At 39.8% G+C, this 25,484-nt stretch overlaps 2 protein-coding genes across 4 annotated transcripts in view; both read right to left on the reverse strand.

The window, feature by feature from the left end:
* KCNK15 (potassium two pore domain channel subfamily K member 15) overlaps positions 1-25,484 on the reverse strand; it is a 284,394-nt gene that overhangs the window by 74,707 nt on the left and 184,203 nt on the right. The gene's annotated exons all lie outside the window — the stretch shown is intronic.
* Positions 1-25,484, reverse strand: part of STK4 (serine/threonine kinase 4) — an 84,781-nt gene that overhangs the window by 39,402 nt on the left and 19,895 nt on the right. For all 3 annotated transcript variants that reach the window (XM_066237919.1, XM_066237917.1, XM_066237918.1), the window contains 4 exons: positions 23,802-23,969; positions 21,796-21,933; positions 20,072-20,200; positions 19,585-19,771 (listed from right to left, as the gene is read on the reverse strand). In XM_066237919.1, the coding sequence (XP_066094016.1) occupies positions 19,585-19,771; positions 20,072-20,200; positions 21,796-21,933; positions 23,802-23,969 (622 nt within the window). The remainder of the gene's footprint in view (positions 1-19,584; positions 19,772-20,071; positions 20,201-21,795; positions 21,934-23,801; positions 23,970-25,484) is intronic.

Here is a 25,484-nt window from a genome sequence, read left to right on the forward strand (position 1 = left end):
AGTTGGAAAAGATTAAATTGGATCCACACCTCATAACCTTAAACCAGGAAAACTGCAAATGGAGAAGTGCTCTAATTGTAAAAATGGAAACCGTTAAGTACTAGAAGAAAGCATGTGTGAATACATTTAAAACTTGGGTGTGGAACAGGCTTTCTAACTATGGAAAAAACCTAGATGCCATAAAAAATGAATAGATGAAAACCTTTTGTGTGAAGAAAACATCACAAATTTTTAAAAATTAATAAGCACACATACACTATAAGCCAGGACAAATGATGAACTGGAAGTAAACTTTTGCAACAAATATCATCTTGTTTGAAAAGAATTTTCTCAAGCATGGGCTCATCCGGCTTAAGCGTGGGATCATGGACATGACTGCATGGTCACTGGCTTGACCAAGGGGTCACTGGTTCAGCTGAAGCCCCCTGGTCAAGACAGGTATCAGAAGCAATCAATGAACAATTAAAGTGAGGCAATTATAAGTTGATATTTCTCGCTCCCCTTCTCCTCTCTCTGTAAAATCAATAAATAAAATCCTAAAAAGATACACACTTATTGTTTGAGAATAAGTTGCATGTATATCATACACCAACCTCTCCTCATCACTCTTGTCATTTTCCATCTGTTTATTCATCCATCTATATGCACAGAAAAACTACTGAGATTAATCCACCAATAAAAGTGACAATAAAAGGTCATCTAGAATGTTTGCCTGTGGAATTGTTACAAAAACCATAAAGACATTGTTTCAGAAAGTACCATATCTAACAATAAAAACTGTATAATTAGTACTGCATACTTCTATAATGCTTCATTAATTCCTTTCAGGCACAATACTGGTGGATTTTAGAAATTCAGGTCTTTAAACCAGGTGATGAAACACTAGAAATAACTTTTCCATGGTCTAATTCTAAAACATGGCGTAAAAATCAAAGGTCTGTCAAGCTAGAGTAGAATCATTTGTTGAATTTCTATCACTGTTTACATGAGAAAAGCACAACATTTGTTTTCTTCATATTTGAGTTATAAAATGACAATAGTCCTTCTCAACTCAGAGACTTATTTTTGGGGTTAATTACCAACTATTCTATCTTTTCAACTGAGTGTTTAAGCAATAGATTGTTTATACGGAGGAGACAGTATGCCAGCTGTGATCCACATATCCTTAACACTGTCATCAAATTATTGTACCTGGCCCTGGCCGGTTGGCTCAGTGGTAGAGCGTCGGCCTGGCGTGCAGAAGTCCGGGGTTCGATTCCTGGCCAGGGCACACAGGAGAAGCGCCCATCTGCTTCTCCACCCCTCCCCTTCTCCTTCCTCTCTGTCTCTCTCTTCCCGTCCCGCAGCGAGGCTCCATTGGAGCAAAGATGGCCCGGGCGCTGGGGATGGCTCCTTGGCCTCTGCCCCAGGCGCTGGAGTGGCTCTGGTCGCAACAGAGCGATGCCCCGGAGGGGCAGAGCATCGCCCCCTGGTGGGCAGAGCGTCGCCCCCTGGTGGGCGTGCCGGGTGGATCCCAGTAGGGCGCATGCGGGAGTCTGTCTGTCTCTCCCCGTTTCCAGCTTCAGAAAAATACCAAAAAAAAAAAAATTATTGTACCTGTCTTCAATCTGATTTTATAGACTGGTAATAATTCTCAGTAAACATATCTGCATTTCTATAGTAATTACAGTAGTATCTAAGGTATACTGTTTGTAAAAATGGCCACGATAATTTCTTCCTGGTATCATTGCCCTTGTAGGGCCCTCCACAATGACTCTGGGTTTAGCCAATGCAATTTGCTTTGGCCATTGAGACCAAAGCAGGTACCTGAAAAGTGCTTGTGTCTTACTACCATGCAAATAAAGCTGGGTGAGCCCACTCGATGCTGAAATACCACGTGGAGAGAGGCTTTAGTCAACAGCCTATCTTAGTGGAGGCCCTCTCTAAAGCAGCCAGAGCCAGCTGCTGTGCACCAGCTGGTCACTACATTGAGGTGGTACAGCAAGAACTGACACAGTGTCTGTCTGTCTCTTTCCCTCACTCACACACACCACTCTCTACAAGAATATCACTCTTTGGAAACTCAAGTTCACATTCGACTTACATGTACTGGGTACCTCCTAAGTTTCTGGCTTTTTACTCGGTGCTGTCACATGAGGTTCTCATCCCAATGTCATGGTCACCATGAACATAGGCATGAGGGAAGAAAACGTGCACTTATTAGGCACCCTGCCTAGTGCTAGGCAAGGTACTATTTCACTTAAGCCTCAAGGCTTTTGAAGTATGTATTATTATTTCCACCTTATGGGTGAGACATTTCCCTAAGATTTCATGGCTCGTGACCATGGAGGATAGAATATGAACCCTCTATCATCAGGTTTTAAGTCCAGTTGGCTGCATCTCATATTGCAAATTCTCTAAAACCAAAATGAAAATTCTTGACATGTCAGAACTGCCATTGAGTTGAGTGTAGAAAGAGCTGGAGAATGGAATTTTCCCAGTAACCTTATCTTTGGACTTTTCTTTCAGCACTGTGGAGCTAGATGATCAAGTGCGCTGGACAACAGCCTGTCAGTACTGAAAGCGTAAGAGAATCATTCCAAGCTGATTAAAGGCAGTGCTGTCCCCAGGGCTCCAGCTGCCTGGTGGGCTTTTTGTTCCAATGTCAGCCAGGACATTTTTTCAGGTGTATCCCAGGGAATGAAGACGTTTAGTTGAATGATAATACCAGAAACCTGAAGCCACAGGGAGAGCAGAGAAGTCAAACTTTGAAAACAACCATGCCTTGCTCAGATTCTTTTATCTGATGGAGGAAAAGCATGAATTCCTATACTGGGGCTGGCCCGTTTTGTCTTTGTAAGCAGCATCTGGCAAGCTAAATGGGCAATCTGTCTAAGCCCACAGACAAAGGGGTGAATTCATAAGCAACGGTAGCCTGTATTTATGTTCCTTTGAAAAAAATGCTATGTAAAAGCAGAAGGACCCCAATGTCCATCAACTGATGCATAGATAAATAAAACGTGGTATCTCTATCCAGTGGGACATTATTCAGCAATAAAATGAAACAAAATACTGATACATGAACGTGGATGAGCCTCAAAAACATTATGCTAAATCAAAGAAGTCAGTCACGAAAGACCACAAATTCTATGACTATTTATATGAAATGTTTGGAATAAGCAAGTTTGTAGAGACAGAAAGAAGGTAAGGGGTTGCCTAGGGCTATGGGGTTGGGGTGAGTAGGTGGGATGGCGAGTACTGCTAAAGGATGTGAAGTTTATTTGGGGAGTGATCAGTATGTTCTAAAATTAAGACTGTACACAAAACAGGGTCCCACATAATATAATAATATTCATCCATGAAAAGGGATGATGTACTGATATATACTACAAAGCAGATAAAGTTTGAAAACATTAAACTTAGTGAAAGAAACCAGACACAAAGGCCGTATTTTGTATAATTTCATTTATATAAAATGCCCAGAATAGGCAAACCCAGCGAGACAGAGAGCAGATTACTGGTTGCTTAAGGATAGGGAAGGGAGGAATGAGAAGCGACCACTAACAGGACTGTGGTTTCTTCTGGGGGTGATGAAAATGTCTGGAATTCAACAGTGGTTATGGTGGCACAACCTTGTTAATACACTAAAATCCACAGAATTGTAACCTTAGCATGGTGAGTTTTATGATATGTGAATTACGCCTCAATTTAAAAATAATAAAATATTTTAAACTAGATAACAGTGACGGTTACACAGCTCTGTAAGAACACTAAAAACCACTGAATTGCACATTTATTTATTTCAATAATTTTCTTAAAATGTATATCCCTTATTATCAAAACATAATGGTAGTTGGTTAGGTTACCTCTGCCAACTCAAAATTAACATGGATGTAATAAAAATACTGAAATATATTAGTCTTTTGGGAAAATTGAAAAGTTATCCAGAGAACATTGTTTACCAAAATATAAGATATACTGTGGTGCCTTGGTTTATTTTCCAGTGCAAATTTATCCATAACATATGCCAAAATTGGGTCCAGTCATCCTGGATGGGTTCAGGCTGCACATTGTACTGAGCAACCATTTCTTTCTTTTCTTTTTTTTTTTTTTTTAATTTTTATTTATTCATTTTAGAGAGGAGAGAGAGAGAGAGACAGAGAGAGAGGAGAGAGAGACAGGGGGGAGGAGCTGGAAGCATCAACTCCCATATGTGCCTTGACCAGGCAAGCCCAGGGTTTCGAACCGGCGACCTCAGCATTTCCAGGTCGACGCTTTATCCACTGCGCCACCACAGGTCAGGCCTGAGCAACCATTTCTACCTTAACACTGTAGATCTCCTTATATTCTCTGACTTAATAAAAAATATCCTGACCACTACCCCAGCAACCTCATGATTTGGAAAGATGCCTGTTTACTTAAGACTTTCTGTTGGCACAGTAAGGGAAATTAATGAAAGTATATTCTCTTCGTTTTAAACAAAATTCTAAATTAGAAGCAATAGCAGTTTTTATAAAAATAGTCCTTAGTAAAAACTTCTGGAGTGTTAAATCACTGAACTTCACATTTTAAATGAGTGAATTATATGATATGCACATTATGTATCAATAACTCAATTTAAAAAAAACAGCAGGACTTCTTTCCTCTACTAGTGCTTTTATTTCTGGGTTCTTCTAAAGAAACTATAACATGCCTGACCAGGTGGTGGTGCAGTGGATAGAGCGTCGGACTGGGATGCGGTGGACCCAGGTTTGAGACCCGAGGTCGCCAGCTTGAGTGCGGGCTCATCTGGCTTGAGCAAGGCTCACCTCAAGGAAGGGGTTACTTGGTCTGCTGAAGGCCCATGGTCAAGGCACATATGAGGGAGCAATCAATGAACAACTAAGGTGTTGCAATGAAAAACTGATGACTGATGCTTCTCATCTCTCTCCGTTCTTGTCTGTCTGTCCCTATCTGTCTCTCTGTCACTGTAAAAAAAAAAAAAAAAAAAAAGAAACTATAACACAATGGCAAAGTTGTCATAACTGGGAAGAAGCTTGATCAAAGTCTGAACCCCCTTTTCCCTTGGAATGACCATCAACTAGACATTAAACTTTATGCCCTTCCATTTTCAACATTCATTTTTTAGATTGTTACTAAGTAAACCACAATGGTCAAACTACTCTCTCCTTAATTTCTATAATAATAACTCTTTTCTACCTTAATAGTAATTAATTCTGTTTAAACTAGAAGGTTGGACACAGCCTGCATTTTCTTCTCAGTTTCACAAAACTTAATCCCTCAGAACTTTTTTTCTTCCTTGAAATAATATGCCTTATCATAAGGTTGCTTGTTTTGTTTCTCAATCTAACATTTATTATGTGTGTGTGGTTTTTGGTTTTGTTTTTGTTACTGGGAACCTACATGTATTAACTCATTTAATTACACAAGTTATACTTTAAGTTTCTGTGTGTGGCCATAAATGTTCCCTTGAATGTTCTTTGAAACCACTAAGAATTACTGGAATCATAAGTTATAAAATTCCCTGGAGCCCAGCTGAAATAACTCTTCCAGTTAGCCAGTTCTGGTAAGTGCCTCTCTGTACGTTGACTTGACTGCTAAGCAATGGTGCTCTAGTTCTTTAAATCTGGTGGGCTGTCCTATGTGTATTCAAAGAGATCTAAATCCAAATTTCAATGGGTTACTAACTGAAGGAACAGAGGCAGCGCATCTAAAAAGATATAAAAGGCTCACAAGTGAGAATAATCCGTACCTATGTTATTTCAACAATTTCTTAATCGGTCTCAACTTTTCTGGTCTTTTCAAACTCCAAATCATCCAATTAACTCCTCTTAAAAAACACTTTGTTATATCACTTCTCTGATAAAAAGTCTTTATATTATACCACTACCAACAGAATCAAGTTCAAACTCCTTATTTTGGCATTCAATGTTCTCCAATATCAAGTCAACATCCCCGTCAGCCAAACAGAATATTCAATGTTTTTTCCTACCTTTGTGACATTGTGCCCGCCAGGAACAGCCTCCCCTATCCTTTCTGTATATTACAGACCCTTTAACACTTTTCTATACTACTTACCTAGCAGTTGGCCCAGGATTACATTACATTCACATGTAGAGGCCCTATAATGTTAACTAAGCTATGTTGTCATCAAATACCACTATCTGAAGCACCTAGGGGATGCTTCATCCACACAAGGAATAAGAAAGAATAGGTACAGTACAGTAGGCACGCCATAAATATTAGATAATAGTCACAGTGACTGTCATCTCTTCTCCTTTTAACCTATAAATTCCTTGTCAGCATTAAACATCTCAGTTGGTTTTTGTACAGTACATAGTAATGACCTAATAAGTGCTTCTTGGTTGGTATTAAATAATATTTTAACAAATATCGATTTCAAGTGATCTTTTCTAGAACATAAACACTTAAGAGAATCACTTACTTTGTTTATAGACCCATTTAAATTTATCAAAATGCATCCCCATTTTCTAGCTGAACAAGAGGAGTAAGGAAGTCAAAAACAGCTTAGAGAAACAGAAATATGTTCCCCTAACTGACTGAAGTTGATCTATCTGCTTCGTAGGCATAAGAGCCAAAGTATATCTTTCGGGACACATTTTCCTTTACCCTTCATTACTATCACACTGCTGCCCTCTCTTGGCTCACCTTTCACCAGCTGAATTCTTACGGAGCACCTTATCATACCCAAAATATAGGTCTTGAGCCTTTTACCCAAGTTACGCTGAGATCTGGTACTTTCATATCCTAACATGTGGTCTGGCAGGGTGTTCTGAATGAATTTTCAGGCACCAAGAGTCTGTGCTTTTTGGCTCATCCTAAAAGAATCAAGAATGTTAATGGTTTCCAAAGATAAAAGTGCGCCCAACATCTGGACACAATTAGACAAACTGCACAAACAATTAGGATCTAGTCTCCACTCTGGCACAATGACCTTGAATTATCTGTGCAACTGTGAGAAAAGTCTAAGAACCAAGATGTCTGCTCTTCTATTGTGAATCTCACCCAAGAGGAGCTTTTGATAAATACCCAGTGAACCACAGTGACTATCTTTCAGGAATGGAAAAAATTCCAGTCAGTAATACATTCCACAGTATTAAGATAAGAGTTTAAAACTCCACAAAGGAAGGCTCATGTGGATCCAAAGTCCAGCCCTCTTTAAAATCCACCATCTTGTATTTTGAGCTATTTCACAGATTCTCAGAACATCTATCATCTTATTTACAAGGAATTTCTCTCTCTCTCTCTCTCTCTCTCTCTCTCTCTCTCTCTCACACACACACACACACACACACACTCATATGCACACTATCTCTTTTTCCCTCTCTCTCTTCAGCACATCTTAAAAAAACATTACTGAAACTGACAAGTGATCTTCCTTTAAATGGACCAATTTCATAACAGTGTTCAGACACCGAGGTGGCATTTAAAAAACATGATTAATACCAACAGTGAAAACTACAAGCCTAATTAGCAAGAGAAAAGCAGTCAGGATGCTGAAAAGTAGCCCTGAGTCAAGGAAATTGTAGGTCCAAGGAAAACTCCACTGCCATACATTAAAAGGCTCATATAATTAATAACCTACCTACCATTTTGAAGCATTTATATGAAGGATTTTACATATATTAACTCATATCATCTTCACAACCCTACAAAACTGGAATTTTTATGCCCCCTTTCTGCAGAAGAGGAAACTGAGGTTCAAGAAAGGAAGTAACTTGCCCAGGCTGACTCAGTCCGTGAGACTCTGAGCCAAGTTTCAAACCAAATTACCGATTTCACAAACTACTGTTCTTTCCACTACTACTTTTTCTTTTTCTTGTTCTTACTCAGAGATATGAGTCTAACACAACTAAATGTTTAAGTTTTAGCTCTGGGAGGGGTCTCTACTCTAATGCTATCTGTAACTCTCGTATGATGCTGACTGTGAGTGGCAGCAAGGACACATGAACACTAATAGTCTCTCATGATAGTTATAAATGTCCTGCAGATCAGAAATAGGACAGTAGGCCTATTGTGGTAAAAAAGTGCTAAAATACCAGCGGTCCTTTATGTTTTATGTACCGTCCTTGCAAATGCTATCATCTGAGTCCGGGAGAACGGGACAGATAACACACAAGGGAGGCAATGTTACAACAATCCCCTTCAAACAACTAACTGCAGGTGGAAAGAACATAGGCTGTGAGTCAAGAATTTCCATCCTACGCAGCTCTGAAATTAGTATCTGATGGATGGTGGTGAAATAAAATCACTTCAACAAGAGCCTGGATTTGATGTCTTAACGTGTGGAGACTCAGCCACAATAGGTGTCTTCATGACTTTCTGCAGAACCATCGATACAAAATGCTTTTACACAGAATACATCACAGAAATTTACCTAAAACATGCTTCTGGGTCACCCAAACTTAGTTATGACACTACGCTTTAAAATTCCATTTCAAAGAGATTAATGTGGCAATTCCTCTAGAATAAAAATTAAAAATTATGAATGGACTGACAGTTTTAAAGAGAAACCATATTTTTACTCCCTTAGTTCACTGAGTTTAATTTGAAAGGCTCTGAGTTGGTGGAAACCTTTCAATTCAGTCATCCAAGTTCTGCCACCCCTCAGCCTCACAGGCCTGGAGATAGGAGGGGAACTGACCACTGTGTATCTCTTGGGAATGCGGTAGGGACGAGGGTCATGATACCATAGAGCCAATGAGACCTGGGAGGGAGAACTAGGGTCGAATCTTTAGTAGATGGAGTATATATTATATATATACATTTAAAAGTGAGAGGTAGGGAGGCAGAGAGACAACTCCCACATGCGCCCAACTGGGATCCACCCAGCAAGCCCCCTAAAGGGGAATGCTCTGCCCTTCTGGGGCCACTGATCCACTGCTTGGCAATCAAGCTATTCTAGTGCCTGAGGTGAAGCCATGGAGTGCCAGGGGCCAACTTGCTCAAATCATTCAAGCCATGGCTGCAGGAGAGGAAGAGAGAGAAAGAAGGAGAGAAGGAGGAGAGAAGAGGGAGAGAGGGGGGAGAGAAGGGGAAGAGAAGGGGGAGAGGGAGAGAAGCAGATGGTCGCTTCTCCTGTGTGCCCTGACCAGGAATCAAACCCAGAACTTCCACACACTGGGCTGACTGGCCAGGGCCAGAGGTACATATTATTTTAAATGGCCATCCTTTCTCCTGTTATTTCCTCATTTGAGGCAACAGCACTTAACTGCTAAATTTATGCAAATCAGGCTATTTCAGTTGCTCTAAGATCATGCTATCACTGCCTCTGAAAACATTTTTTTTGCTTTCAAACATACTTTATCTTTAAAGTATTATTAAAATATATGCTATATTTACCAAATATACATAGATATACTTTATCTACCAAAACACTTTTAATGTTTTGAAAGCTTGAATTTTTTTCTATACTTCTAGTATAAAACTAGAAGTTCTCATTTTAGCTCTTAAATATTAATGCCCTGTTTGATAATGATCAAATAAAACATAGGAGAAATTCTCTTCTTTTAAAAAATGACATTTGCTTGAGAATGGAATAGTGAAATTATTTTTTTGCATATTAAGCTACATCAACAAAACCCACATATAATTTAATTTAAAATGCACAGGAGACAACAGCTATAAAATCTCCTTATTATTACAGTACTAATGGTATCCAGTGTCCAATATATTACTCTGAATGATGCATAATAAGGCTAATTAACATTTTCCTAAACCTCTGGGATATGTTTGACTTTCTGAAGCACATATTTCTATCAATATTAAAGACAGAAATAATATCTGTATCAGTTAGTAAAAATCAACAACCTTAAGATACTATTTTATTAGGAAATTCTTAAGTGAAACTCTTTCAATTTATAAACTATATCAAATTAGCCTCTTGAGACATAATTCTAAAAACTGAAAACCATGGACTGAAAATCATTTAATGCATTATGTTGGCATAGTTCTATATGTACAAAGAACTTTCAATGTTACTCTGATGACCCTTCACCCAGACTCCTCAAATATTAACATTTTACTCCATTTGACTTGTCCTTCCGTCAATCTGGCTAATAAAACCTTGTCTGTTCATCTTCACACTGTGAGTCTTTTTTTTTTTTTTTTTTTTATTTTATTTATTCATTTATAGAAAGGAGAGAGAGGGAGAGGAGAGAGAGACAGAGAGAGTGAAGGGGGGAGGAGCTGGAAGCATCAACTCCCATATGTGCCTTGACCAGGCAAGCCCAGGGTTTCGAACCGGCGACCTCAGCATTTCCAGGTCGACGCTTTATCCACTGCGCCACCACAGGTCAGGCAACACACTGTGAGTCTTAATAACACAAAATACCAATATCAGAAACAATATGACTGACATGCTAACACAAATGTCTCAAGAAAATACCAAAGAGCTGATACCACACAGACCATATTCTTTAACCATAACTCTCTGAAACTGAAAATCAAAATTAAGCAGTTTTTAAAATTCACACACTTCGTTTTTAAAAAGCACTTCTGAATAATTCATGGGTTAAAAAAGAAAAATATAAAAAGCACAAAACATGCCAAGTTGGGAAAAAAGATTTACAGTGTACCACGTATGAAACTTATGGGATGTAGCCAAAACAGAACCTAGAGGGAAAATGACAATGTTAACTGAATGCATCACTAAGCAGGAGAATTAAACAGCTAGGTGTTCGACTCAAGAAACAATAAAATTTAACATCAACTGGGATTAAAAACCAAAATTTCTTAAACTAGAAACAGGTAAGAACTTCTTTAACCTGATAATGGATATCTACACCAAATCCTGCTACAAAATAAGACTTAATGGTAAAACATGAGAAAAATTTTCTTTAAGGTGAGGAATAAGACAAGAATGCCCGCCTGACCGGGTGGTGGCGCAGTGGATAGAGCGTCGGACTGGGATGCGGAGGACCCAGTTTCGAAACCCTGAGGACGCCAGCTTGAGCGTGGGCTCATCTGGTTTGAGCAAAGCTCACTAGCTTGGCCCCAAGGCTGCTGACTCGAGCAAGGGGTTACTCGGTCTGCTGTAGCCCCACGGTCAAGGTACATATGAGAAAGCAATCAATGAACTAAGATGTCGCAACAAAAAACTAATGATTGATGCTTCTCATCTCTCTCCATTCCTGTCTGTCTGTCCCTATCTATCCCTCTCTCTGACTCACTGTCTAAAAAAAAAGAATGCCCACTATCCTCTCTATTATTTACTACCATACTGGAGATCTTAGTAAGACTCAAAAATATGTACTGGTAAGTATTAAGATCAACAGGAAAAACAAGGATTGTAATTCACAGATGACTATCTGACTATCTTCATAAATAAAAAAACAAACAAAAGCTCCAGGAAACCTAGAAGAAATTAAACAATCCAAAAAAAGTCAATTTTAGATTTAAAACATTTTTGTGGATAAAATTACAAAGTTATCTAAGAACAGAAGAAATCAGCCACACAGATGGAAAGGTAAACTATGTTCATGAACAGGAAGACTATCATAAAGATGGCAAATCTGACTAACTAATCTATGTATTCAATACAATTCATTCAAAACCCCAGTGCTATTTTACAAAATGTGACACACTGTTGCTAAACATTATATGGAATAAATAATGATCTAAATTTCAAGTAGTCATCTGTGGGATAAGAGAATTTATTTTAGATAGATGGTCAAGGAAGGCTTAAAAAGACAATATAAATCAAACACCTGAATGGAGGATGAAAACAAGTTCTTCACAGAGAAAAAAATAAAAGTAAATAACTACATTCATTTTGTAAACAGAAACCAATTTCTGACAAATTATAAAGTCCTAAAGAGTAAAACTTTTTAACTTAAAAGAAAAACATATATTTGAGACTATTTTTCAGATATCTGGATAGCAACAGATTTCTTCAAGAAGACACAAAAAGCATAAGAAAATTCAAAAGCGACTGCATGAAAATGAAAGTTACTGTTTAAGAAAAGACCCTACAAAATTAAAAGTAAAAGTCACAAGCTGGGATAAAATGTTTACAACGCATATAACTGACAAAAAATTAGTATCTAACTTAAAGAGCTACCATGAATCAGTAAAAAAAAAGAAAAAGGCCATTAGGCCAAGAAAGCATAAGGCAACATGGAAATGAATTAAATGAAAACCAAAAAGGCTAGGCAACAAAAACTATAAGTTGGCATTATTATTTATATTGATGCATAAAATAACGTTTCCCAAGTCAGTTCTGCACAAGAATTTGAAGTTTTATTTTTAAAATTTATTCAATTGCTTGGTTAGGGCCATTTTAGCTGATGACAGCTTCAAAAGTATATGCATGGTACCATGATGCAGAAAGAAAGCATCAATTCTGGTTAAGAATTCTGAGAAATCTGAGAAGAGGGAAGAAAAGTTTAAACTATTTTGACAGGTTTTGGCTGACTTCAGTCTTGCTTGAACTTTGCCAAGTATGAGGTATCCAAACTCCTACCTAAATAAAATAAAGACATTGCCCTCATGTTGCTGTGGTTACTTAAAATATATTTAGAAATAAATAATGGTCTTAACCTTGAATAAAGCCTACCATAGAAAGGAGATTTGTGAACACAAAATGGGAACACGATTTTAACTCATAACCTATTACAGAGCACCCTCTGCTGGCCAAAGGAAATACAATGATCCCAACACCGACAGAACCCCTCATGTCACTTCAGGAATATGTTCTACTGTTCTTGGGGGTCAATAAAGTTCTTCTATAGCCCTAATAAAAAAATTTAAAAAAAGCCCTGGCTGGATAGCTCAGTTGGTTAGAGCAGTGGTCCCCAACCCCCGGACTGGTACCGGTCTGTGGGCTATCTGGTACTGGTCCACAGAGAAAGAATAAATAACTTACATTATTTCCGTTTTATTTATATTGAAGTCTGAACGATGTTTTATTTTTTAAAAATGACCAGATTCCCTTTGTTACATCCATCTAAGACTCACTCTTGACGCTTGTCTCAGTCACGTGATACATTTATCCGTCCCACCCTAAAGGCCGTTCCGTGAAAATATTTTCAGACATTAAACCGGTCCGTGGCCCAAAAAAGGTTGGGGACCACTGGGTTAGAGGATCATCCGAAACGCAGAGGTTCAATCCCCAGTCAGGGCACATACAGAACAGGTCAATGTTCCTGTCTCTCTTTCCCTCCTTTCCTTTTCCACTAAAAAATAAAAATTAAAAACAAAGACAAACAAAAAAAACCACTTATATAAACAAATAGCAGAAGCCTTCCGAAAATTTCTAAACTGGTATTTTATTCAGACATCTGTTCTCAAAGTACAGTGTGATCATAAAGTCTTGGTGCACTTTTGACCGGTCACAGGAAAGCAACAAAAGACGATAGAAATGTGAAATCTGCACCAAATAAAAGGAAAACCCTCCCAGTTTCTGTAGGATGTGGCAGCATGTGCGCGTGCGCATGCGCAGATGATGACGTAACACCGTGTATACAGCGGAGCAGCCCATGGCCATGCCAGTCGAGATGTGGAAGGTACAGAGGAAAGTTCAGTGTGTTCTGTGGCTCGCTAAATTCGAATCTGTGACCAAAGTGCAACGTGAATATCGGCGCGTTTATAACGAAGCGCCACCGCATAGGAATAACATTACTCGGTGGAATAAGCAGTTGAAGGAAACCAGCAATTTGGTGGAGAAACCCCGTTCTGATAGGCTATCAGTCAGTGACGAGTCTGTAGAGGCTATACGGGATAGCTACCTAAGGAGCCCTAAAAAATCTGTGCGTGAGCCCACATCGAACTGCACTGAATAGATATGAAACTGGGAGAGTTTTCCTTTTATTTGATGCAGATTTCACATTTCTATCGTCTTTTGTTGCTTTCCTGTGACCAATCAAAAGTGCACCATGACTTTACAGACACACTGTAGTGTGGGCCATGGTTTTACCTCTATGGTTCTTACAGGTGTTCTGAAGGTGTCTTCTTATAAAACAATCAAATCTCACCCACTCTAATCTCCTCCCTCCAACTTCGATGTGATTCTTTACTGTAGATTCAGAGATATAAAACCAAAACCTACTCCCTTATGTAACAACATCATTAACCTATCAACAGGGGCATACCCTCTCTGAAAATCATCTACCATTTGCTTCGGGAAATCCTGAGGAAACATGGAGAATAGCTAGTTATTCAAATAAGCAGTAAGAAGAGGTATGTTCACGTAGTCTGAGGCTTGCCAACATAGGACCTGTAACAAGAGCCTTAATTCTGTCCCCCAACAACTTAACAAAGGGGCTGTGCTGAGAAGCAGTATAATATAATGGTTAAGAGCAGGAGCTATGAAATTAAACATATCTGGCATCAAGTCTTGGCTTTAATATTTATTGCTTTAAGTTAATTCAGCTTGTTATTTTCCTTTGAGGGGGCTGAAATATGCTGGGCAGTGAGTTATTTTTGAAACCAGATGATAGGTCCATTGAAAACATGATATTATTCTGCACAATTGTGTATATTACTTTAATTTTCCATAATGAAAAGTTTAAATTACTCTTAAAACAATGGGTAAAAGATATCAAAATAAATGGGAAATCTGTCAAACTTGTGACTCAAAAACTGTGTTATAAGACCTGTGCAGATTGTGAACTGAGGATATTCAGTATCACTCAGCAGTGAATGTTCAGGTTTTTAAATGTTTTTTTCACCACGACTATAATAAAAGATGCATGTTTCTCATTAGGCATGCTGAAACAATCCAAGCTCAGAGGCTGAACACACAACCCATTGAATTAATTAGCACTTGAAATATGAAAATTACATTTGGAACAAAATTAATTCTTTAAATAAAAAAGGCAGATTTTCCATAACACATGCACGCACAACACATGTTAATGGGTCAGCCTAGATATACTGCACTCTGATTATAATCATCTGCATAATTAAAGCCCTTCAAACAAGAAGGAGATATGGCACTCCGAATGAAAGAGAAGAACTAGAGGCAGCTTATTACCACAAAACAAACCTTCCTAACCAAGCACACAGGTTACTTTAAAAAGAAAAAAAGAAAAACTAAATTTAGTTTACAGCATTCATTTGATAATTTCTGTAACACCAAGAACAATATATGTGGGGCATTTCCATCTTGACTTCAGGGGATAAAACATACCCTAAGAACACAATGAAATAAGAATGTACAGAGGCCCTGGCCCGTTGGCTCAGCGGTAGAGCGTTGGCCTGGCGTGCAGAAGTCTCGGGTTTGATTCCCGGCCAGGGCACATAGGAGAGGCGCCCATTTGCTTATCCACCCCCCCCTCCTTCCTCTCTGTCTCTCTCTTCCCCTCCCCGCAGACGAGGCTCCATTGGAGCAGAGATGGCCCGGGCGCTGGGGATGGCTTCTTGGCCTCTGCCCCAGGCGCTGGAGTGGCTCTGGTCTCGGCAGAGTGACGCCCTGGAGGGGCAGAGCATCGCCCCCTGGTGGGCAGAGCAGCGCCCCTGGTGGGCGTGCCGGGTGGATCCCGGTGGGGCGCATGCGGGAGTCTGTCTGATTGTCTCTCCCCCATTTCCAGCTTCAGAGAAATACAAAAGAAAAAAAAAAAAAAAAAAAGAATGTACAGAGACTATAAAGGAATGACAAATGTCACTCTGTAAATATCCATTTTAAGGCCATAAAAAGCAATGAAAGGAAGAAAGAAAAAGAAAGGTTCTTTTTTTATTATTATTATTATTTTTTTTTTTACAGAGACAGAGAGAGAGTCAGATAGACAGGGACGGAGAGATGAGAAGCATCAATCATTAGTTTTTCGTTGCACATTGCGACACCTTAGTTGTTCATTGCTTTCTCATATGTGCCTTGACCACAGGCCTTCAGCAGACCGAATAACCCCTTGCTCGAGCCAGCGACCTTGGATCCAAGCTGGTGAGCTTTTTTTTTTTTTTTTTTTGCGCAAGCCAGATGAGCTTGAGCTCAAACTGGCAACCTCCGGGTCTCGAACCTGGGTCTTCCGCATCCCAGTCTGACGCTCTATCCACTGCGCCACTGCCTGGTCAGGCGAAAAAGAAAGGTTCTTAAGGCACTACATAGCTCAAAGTCCTAATTCACACTATAACATCAATAGTATTTTTGGTGGGATTTTTTTTCCTGATAAATGCTAGAAAATAATTTGGGAAAAACATAAATACCTATAATCCTATCACCAAAAATAGCTACTTATTCATTTCCGTCCAGCTTTTTTATTGTTTTTTCCACCTTTTTTCTATGCACATATTAACATGTTAATTTATTTTTTTACTTTTGTAAAATTGGAGTCATGCTATAATTTTGATTCCTTTTTTCCCTCAACAATATATCCTAAATATTTCTTCTGAAACAGGGTCATTAATCTTTTTGTATGATGTAGTGTTCTACCATATGGCTGTATCATAATTTATTTGACCAACCATCTGCTACTAAACATTTAAATTAATCCAGGTTTTTTTACAATTTTAAGTAACACATTTGAAAAAAATTCTTGAATGTCATTTGCCTATATCTTCAATTATTTTCTTCTTTAAAATTGTTTTTATTTATTTGAGAAACATCAATTTCTTTCACTTATTTAAGCATTCATTAGCTCTTTTTTGAAGAACTTTTTATTGAATTTATTAGGGTAACATTTGTTAATAAAATTATATAGATTTCCGGGATACAATTCTATAATACATCATCTGTATATTGTATTGTGTGTTTACCACCCCAAGTCATGTCTCCTTCTGCCATCTATCCCCCCTTTCACCCTCTTTTTTTTTTTTTGTGATTGAGACAGAGAGAGGGACAGACAGGAACAGACAGACAGGAAGGGAGACAAATGAGAAGCATCAATTCTTCACTGCAGCACCTTAATTGTTCACTGATTGCTTTCTCATATGTGCCTTGACCAGGGGTCTACAGCAGAGCAAGTGACTCCTTGCTCAAGCCAGCGACCTTTGGGCTTCAAGCCAGCGACCTTTGGGCTCAAGCCAGCAACCTTTGGGCTCAAGCCAGCGACCATGCGCTCAAGCCAGCGACCTCAGGGTTTCGAACCTGGGTTCTGTGTCCCAGTCCGATGCTCTATCCACTGCACTACCACCTGGCCAGGCACCCTTTACCTTCTTCTCTCTCTACCCAACCCCCTCTCCCTCTTGTAATCTCCATACTGTTGTCTGTGTCTCTGAGTTTTTTTTCTTTGCTTAATCCCTTCACCTTTTCCCCTAGTCTCGCAACCCTCAACCCCCTCTGACGGCTGTGTGTTCTCCATAGTTATGAGTCTGTTTCTACTTTTTTTGTTCATTAGATTCCACATATAAGTGAAATAATATGATACTTGTCTTTGTCTGTCTGACTTATGCCACTTAGCATAATACTCTCCAGGTCCATCCATGCTGTCGCAAAAGGTGAAATTTACAAGACACAGAAGAAACTGAAGAACACTGGTTGATTCTTGTATGCGCCCTGCCTTGGGATCAAACCCACAATCTTGGCGAATCGGGAGGAAGCTCTAACCAACTAAGCTACCCAGCCAGGGCCTTCAATTATTTTCTTGGACCAGATTTCTACAAGTGGAATTTACTGGGTCAAAGGTTTGAACCTTTTGAACTCTCAATACATACTACATTCCAGAAAAGTTATACAATTTAAATATCTATCAACAGTATTACTAATCTTTCACCATCTGTGTGATTCTGATCAGAGGCCAAACACAGATGATGAGCCTTGGACCCAAAACAAAACAACAAAATGAAAACCTTTTTCCTTCAAAAAACAAAGGGCTGATTGTAAATATGAATACCTGCAAGGTGAAAATCAGAGGGGGCTGCCTGGGAACCCCAGCCCGAGACTGTCTGTTCCAGCCACAACAAACCAGCCACAGTTCCCCTGAACCCACTGGCTCTTCTCCTGCCTCTACGAGTCTGTGAGCACTGCTGGAACATCTCCAACCCACCCTACTTACCTGCCAACCCGCCTTCCTTTTCCTCCAGGGATTTTTCAGCAACCCCCCTTCTAAATTAAATACTCTTCCATTCTGCTTTGACAGCACCCTACATTACCTCTATTTTAGAACTCATCTCGTACACTGAAGTATAATTAATGGTCTGTCTCCCACACTGGACAATGAGTTCCTTCAGGGCAAAAACTGTTTCTTTACTCCCTACTGCATTCTCAGCATCCACCCACGTATGTACCTGGAATACAACAGGTGCTAAAGAAAAATGAATCAATTAATCACAAAGCGAAGGGTCTAGGGCAGGGGTTAGAGAACTTCTTCCGTCTGTAAAGGACCAGACAGCAAAGCTTTCAGGCTTTGGGAGCCACGTGGTCTCAGTCACAAATACTCAACTCTGCACAAAGCAGTCACAGGCAGTATGTAAATGAATGGACATGACTGTGTTCTAATAAAACTTTGTCAAAACCAGGTGGCAGGCCAGGCTCAGGATGTGGACCACAATTTGACAATCCCTGCTTTAGAGAGGAAGAAATTTTGAATTTTAAAAATGGAATGAAAAAAAAAAAAGATGATAATGAAAAGATCATAGAGACTTAATGCTTTACACCTATGCAAAGTTTAGGCTAAACTGTACTTATTCAACTCAACTATTACCACTTTGTACCCTTGAATTCCTTTTCTCTGTGACTTGGTCTGGAATACAGGGGAAGGGAAAGGGAAACAACTGAAGAAGGGGGGAGAAGAAGCACTATCCTGGGAGCTGAGCTCAGGTGTGAGGACTCAGTCACAGGTATGAAATGATCAGCAGGATAAGAATGAAGATGGGCTTAAATTCAAGGGGATGTGATAGGACTTTTAAATTGGTACATTCTGAACAGACTGGCTGAGTACTGACCTGGGTTAGCCACACAGAGTATTATGAAAATACTGAAGATAATTGCCTGACCAGGCAGTGGCACAGTGGATAGAGCGTCAGGCTGGGATGTGGAGAACCCAGGTTCGAGACCCCGAGGTCACCAGCTTGAGCGCGGGCCCATCTGGTTTGAGCAAAGCTCACCAGCTTGGACCGAAGGTTGCTGGCTCAAGCACAGGGTTACTCGGTCTGCTGAAGGCCCACGGTCAAGGCACACATGAGAAAGCAATCAATAAACAACTAAGATGTTGCAATGCGCAACGAAAAACTAATGATTAATGCTTCTCATCTTTCCGTTCCTGTCTGTCTGTCCTTGTCTGTCCCTCTCTCTGACTCTCAATCTGTCTCTGGAAAAAATAAATAAATAAATAAAAATACTGAAGATATTATGTACAGTCAACCACTCAGAATTGCAATAGTTCAGAATTACGCATCAACACAGCATATGTGCCTGCCTCCACAGGTCAAGGAAAAGGAGGGAAAAATGATAGCATTCAATGACAGAATGGCCATTCAGGTTCAAAAGGAAGGCCCCTCTCACTGCTGATGCTCTCCTGCCTCTGACCACACAAGCCAGCTTTCCCCGTCCCTGAACCCATGCCCTCACCATAGCCCTCCCATGTTTTTCCTCCTTCGGTTGTAGCAACAGACAAGGCCTCAAGACTGAGCCTGTGGGGTCGTGAACCTGCTTTCTGTGCGCTGTGCATGGTCTGTCTGAGAAGTTAGCGTGTTTAGTCAGAGCCTTACTTTTCATAGTCCCTTCCTCTTCCTCATCCTCAGCATTGATCACCATGGTGCCCAGCTGGGATGCCAATGTGTTATCGTGCTCAATCATGGTATTGGCTCCATCGCTCAGGGTGCTGGCGACTCGGACCGTGCCCATCTCATCACCTGCTGCTCGCACCATCGTGCCAGAATCCAGCTCATCCTCCTCCTGTAAAAGGACAAAAGCTGAAATTTGGGCTAATTGGATCAAAAGTGAGTTTTCTGAATTACTACGACTCCTCTCGCACGTATTTCTGGATTTGACAGTTAGGTTCTAAACCCACTTTGTCTTAGGAAGTGTCATCGGAAGAGCCAACACACATGAAGCAAGCCTCTGGCAAACCCTGGTCCAGGACAGGAAGGTCTCCAGGTCCAGGCTGACCCAACATCTGCGCGTCTTACCTGGCTTGGCAGCCATGACATAACAAGCATCAATGGCCTGGGCCCCAAAGCCAGGCCTGCCACTCACTGAGTTTTCTTCATCATCCTGGTCCACCTCCCGCTGCTGGGCCTCCTGGCGTTTCAGTTTCACGTCCATGGCTTCGTTAATTAAGTCCCGCAGTATCGACACTCCTTTGGCGTTCTTGACAAACGGGTGCTGAAACAAAAAAGTACAAAACGCTGGAGACAGTTTCTATGCACCAGTGCCAAAACAGTGCCTGGCACACGGCAGGGACTTGAAACATTTGTTAAATCAGTCAACAAATCTAATCATTCTCATTTTGCTTTGGACAACAGCTAAACCACACTCACTTTATAACAGAGCATTCAGGCTTTGCCAAAAGATACAGTCTCCAAGTTCTTTGTAAATACTCTACAGATTGAAAGTATGCCTCAACATGTGGTGGGATCACAATACAGGAGATAACTTTTCCTTAAAATTTATCAGTATGCCAGCCAGGCAGAAAGGAATTTGCCGCTACACTTAGAAATAAGACCCAGCTCATTTGCAAGAATATCATGTTGCCTATTCCCTCCACTTGGAAAGCCTCTAAGATCATTTCCCTCCTCTTATCATATACAAATAAGTCTGGTCTGCCGTTATTTAACATTAGCTTTAGTGCCCACTGATTCACATTCCTGTATTTCATGAGTGGAATGGTTTCTGTTCTTTTTACTGCTCGTAAATCTAAGTTCTTCCATAATGATAGGTACAGGTCTCCACTTCATTATGTCTGTAAGCTGAGTAAAGCTGGAGCATTTCTGTATTGACAAATACATTGTTTTATTATAAAGTATCTTTATATGTCTCCATAATATCATAGACATTATACTGATTCTTTTTCAAGTATGGGCATAAATAGATTTATTATCTATGATTTTCATTCCAAAAGAGTAATGAGTGTTTAAAAATACACACTTACACACAGGGTCTGATATGGTTGAAAGCCACTGGCCTAGCCCAATAATAACAGCAAATATTTGTCAAATCCGTATCATATATCTTTAATACATGTAAAGGACTGTTCAAAGTTACACATTATATCACTTAATCTTCACAACATGTGAGACAGGTACTTTATGCCTAAGGTCATAAAGCGAGGAAGTAGGGAGCCAGGTTCAAACCTGGGCAGCCTGAGCTCTAGAATTCCAGCTCCAGATCACTTCGCACCTAGCCGGCCAAACCCCGCCCACCCTTTGAGGCCCCAGCACACAGGCTCCTCCTCCAGGAAAGCATGCTCAGTACGCATCTCCATCCAAAGTGGCCTCCTTCCACGCTGAGCTACCACAGCACCTACCATTAATCTCAGTGCTTTCCCGGAACTGGGTAGATTTGATGGCACTCCTGCTTTGGAATCAAAAAGACCTAAGTTCTCATCTCAGCTCTGCTGTTCACCAGCTGAATGCCTCAAAAGAGTTAGCTTCTCTAAGCTTCCATTTTCTCACCTACAAAAACGAAGTGGTGAGCATTCCGACCAGGATTAAATGATGTGACATGTGCACCCAGCAGGTGCTCACTAAATGTCACCTCCCATTCTCTAATTCTATAGACCCTATATTTTCTCGCCAGATTATCTTATCCGATGATTTAATATTCTTTCCCATGTCTTTTCTAATCAGATCCAAACCTCCTGGGAGGTGGGAAATGTCTTATACTGTACTTCTTTACCAACTCGGTGTGGGTGGGTTAACAGCATCTTTCGGTCAGCACGTGGATGAGATGCAGGGGGAGCCCCTCAGGGTGACTCATACCTGTAGGAGTTGAGTGGCAGTGGCTCTCTGCTCAGGGCTCTTCACAAGACACTGCTTCACAAAATCCATGAAGCCATCTGACCACAGTTCCGGCTTTCGAAACGTAGGAGGAGGGTTGGTAGGAATCATAAAGATTGCCTGGTTAAAAAAAAAAAAAGATTTGGTAAAATAAAAGTGATGCTCCAATAAAAATATAAGTACAAATACATTTGAAGTTCAATAAAATGATTTTTCTCTTAAGCACTGAAGAACTCACCCAAATTCCAATAAAAGTCTAAGCCTTTAAAGTAAGAAGTACGACAGTTAGAATACGTGATCTAACTCTCTCCCTCCTTACTTCTCCCTCTTCTGTATGTATACTTGTCCCACAAACCTCACAATATCCACCAAGCTTTTTTTTATTTCTATTAACCATAGTACATTGCCTTTCAAGGTTAAAAGACAAGACCCAAGAGCATCAATATCCTGAAGATAAAATCTCAGCCCCACAGTTGTCAAATTTCCCCCCTCCCTAAATGTTACCCAACCACTGGAGGACTGCACGGAGACCCTGAACCCACAAGTCCCCAAAGTCACAAGGGAGTCATTAACTTCCAAGCCAAGCCAATTCAACATACTTGAAAAAAGAATTGGCCCACTACATTGCAGTTAAAAAAAAAAAAATATATATATATATATATATATATATATATATATATAACTATTACTTACTGAGTTTCTAATACAAGAGCCACCGTTTAAAAGAAAACAAAACTCTTTGCAAAAATCAAAGCTTAAATCATAGTCTTTAAATCTAAAAATATAACCAGTAAATCCTCCCACCCTTCCCCACTTCTACCCCCACAAAAAGAGGGGAGTTTATCTTTGGGTCCAGGAATACTTTCTAAAAAAAACTGTGATGTCTTTCAATAGGAGAACTAATGAATAAGAGGAGAGAAGGAGCTGGGTTGAGAGGTTTGAAGAAAACCACAGAGCCCCTGAGGAAGGGTCAAGGTCTTATAACTGCTATGGTGCAGGGTCCTGGGGTGGGCAAAATCTGGACACCCCTTAGGGCAGCAGTTCTCAACCTGTGGGTCGTGACCCCAGCGGGGTCGCCTAAAGCCATCAGAAAATACATAATGCATATCAGGTATTTACATTCCGAATCATAACTATAGCAAAATTACAGTTATGAAGTAGCCACCAAAATTATTTCTTGGTTTGGGGTCACCGCAACATGAGGAACTGTATTGTGGGGTCACGGCATTAGAAAGGTTGAGAACCACTGCCTTAGGGTGTTTCGGTGGACAATAGATCTATTGGCCTTTAGTGCTCTAGAAGTAGATGGAGGTTGGAGGATACAGAGCCTCCAAGATGAGGGGAGTCTGCTGATCTATAAACCAGAACTTACAAATTTAAATACTTGTGCCTGACCAGGTGGTGGCGCAGTGGATAGAGCGTCGAACTGGGATGCGGAGGACCCAGGTTTGAGACCCCAAGGTCACCAGCTTGAGCGCAGGCTCATCTGGTTTGAGCAAAGCTCACCAGCTTGGACCCAAGGTCGCTGGCTCGAGCAAGGGGTTCCTCGGTCTGCTGAAGGCCCACGGTCAAGGCACATGTGAGAAAGCCATCAATGAACAACTAAGGTGTCGCTACGAAAACCTAATGATTAATGCTTCTCATCTCTCTCCGTTCCTGTCTGTCTGTCCCTATCTATTCCCCTCTCTGACTCTCTCTCTGTCTCAGTAAAAAAAAAAAAAAAAAAAAAAAAAATTTAAATACTTGTAAGGGTCGGGCAGGAAAAAGACAACACACAAACCAGACTGGGTGTTAGAGATATGAGTTCAAAAAAATAGTCTGCTTTCCTCTCACTATTAGTCTAAGACATCATTAGAGAAGTCACTGCAGTAAGTGACAACCGATACTTAGTAAACAGGGAATCATGGAGACTGATAAAGTGGAAAACCCAACCAAGTAAGCCATGGAACTAACTTTCTGATGACCAGGAACTAAGCACCCCACCTTACCCGCATGGGGTGGATGTCGGCATACGGGGGCTTTCCTTCGGCCATTTCTATGGCAGTTATTCCCAGTGACCAGATGTCTGCCACACAGTTGTACCCGATTTCCTGAATCACCTCTGGCGCCATCCAAAATGGAGTTCCTATTACTGTATTTCGCTTGGCCATTGTATCCTAAAGTAGAAAGGGGAGAGGTCAACACTCAGCATTGAAACTATGAAGAAAAAGAGACTTTTCCAACAATAAGAAATGTCTCATACTTGAAACACATATAACCATCATACTCAAGACGTGACCAGGCAAGTCACAAAAGAAATTCAAATGACCTAGAGACATAAAATATTCTCCATCAGTTACTGAAACACAGAAAATAACAATCATAAAACACTAAGGTTGGCAGAAATGAAAAAAATTACTAATAACTAGTGTTGATAAAAGCATAAAATTATGCAATAAAATACACTGTTATTGGGGTATAAATTGGTACCACTTCTAGTAGGTAATTTGGCAATATTTATTAAACTTAAATGTATATATCCTTGGATCCAAATCTATTTCTAGAGATGTATCTTATCTGTAGGTACCCTGAAATATATACTATGTACAAGTATTGTAGGGATATGTGTAATAGGGAGAGGGGAGGAAAAATAACCCAAATGACTATCTAAAGGGGGTATGTTAAAAACAATAAATAGCCATCTGTACAATAAAATACCATATTTTTTCCTTTTTTTTTTTTTTTTATTCATTTTAGAGAGGAGAGGGAGAGACAGAGAGAGAGAAGGGGGAGGAGCTGGAAGCATCAACTCCCATATGTGCCTTGACCAGGCAAGCCCAGGGTTTCGAACCGGCAACCTCAGCATTTCCAGGTCGACGCTTTATCCACTGCGCCACCACAGGTCAGGCAGATACCATATTTTTAAAAAAGAGATAAATACATTTTTCTGGCATAGAAAAAATGTACAAACTATTTATATATTGTGAAACCAAAAAAAAAAAAAAAAAAAAAGGTCCTGGCCAGGCCACTCAGTTAGTTAGAGCAGTGTCTTATAGGCCAAGGTTGCAGGCTCAATCCCTGGTCAGGGCACATACAGGAATCAATTGATACAACCAATAAATACATGGATAAGTGGAACAACAAATTGATGTTTTGTTCTCTCTCTCCCTTCCTAACATCAATAAAAAAAATTTGGTTGTGACCTTACATATAGCCTGTTTCCAAAAAAGAAAAATAATGAAACAATAACCAATAATAATAAGTTACATAAATAGCAAAAAATAAACCCCAAAACCCTCAAGTAACATACACCAAACTATTAACAAGTATATCTAGAAATTAGAATCACTAAGGACTTCTTCCCATCTCATATATTTCTGTAATATTCTATGGTTTATATGACCATATATTATATGTACAGTCAGGAAATTTAAGAAAGAAAATTATATATGCATGTACATACATGTATAATTTTAAATATCATTTATATAACATATATATATTTATATTTATATATGTTTTTATATATGTGTGTGTGTGTGTGTGTGTGTGTATATATATATATATATAAAGGCTTAGTTTGGGGAGTAAAGAAGAATATATAGTGCAGTAAACATGGGTAAATAACTACTTGCATAGGTCCCCAGGTTGGCATGGCCCTAATGAAAGAGAACCTTCCTTGAATTCCTGTA

This window comes from Saccopteryx bilineata, chromosome 6, assembly GCF_036850765.1.
Source record: "Saccopteryx bilineata isolate mSacBil1 chromosome 6, mSacBil1_pri_phased_curated, whole genome shotgun sequence".
In the NCBI taxonomy this organism is placed as follows: domain Eukaryota; kingdom Metazoa; phylum Chordata; class Mammalia; order Chiroptera; family Emballonuridae; genus Saccopteryx; species Saccopteryx bilineata.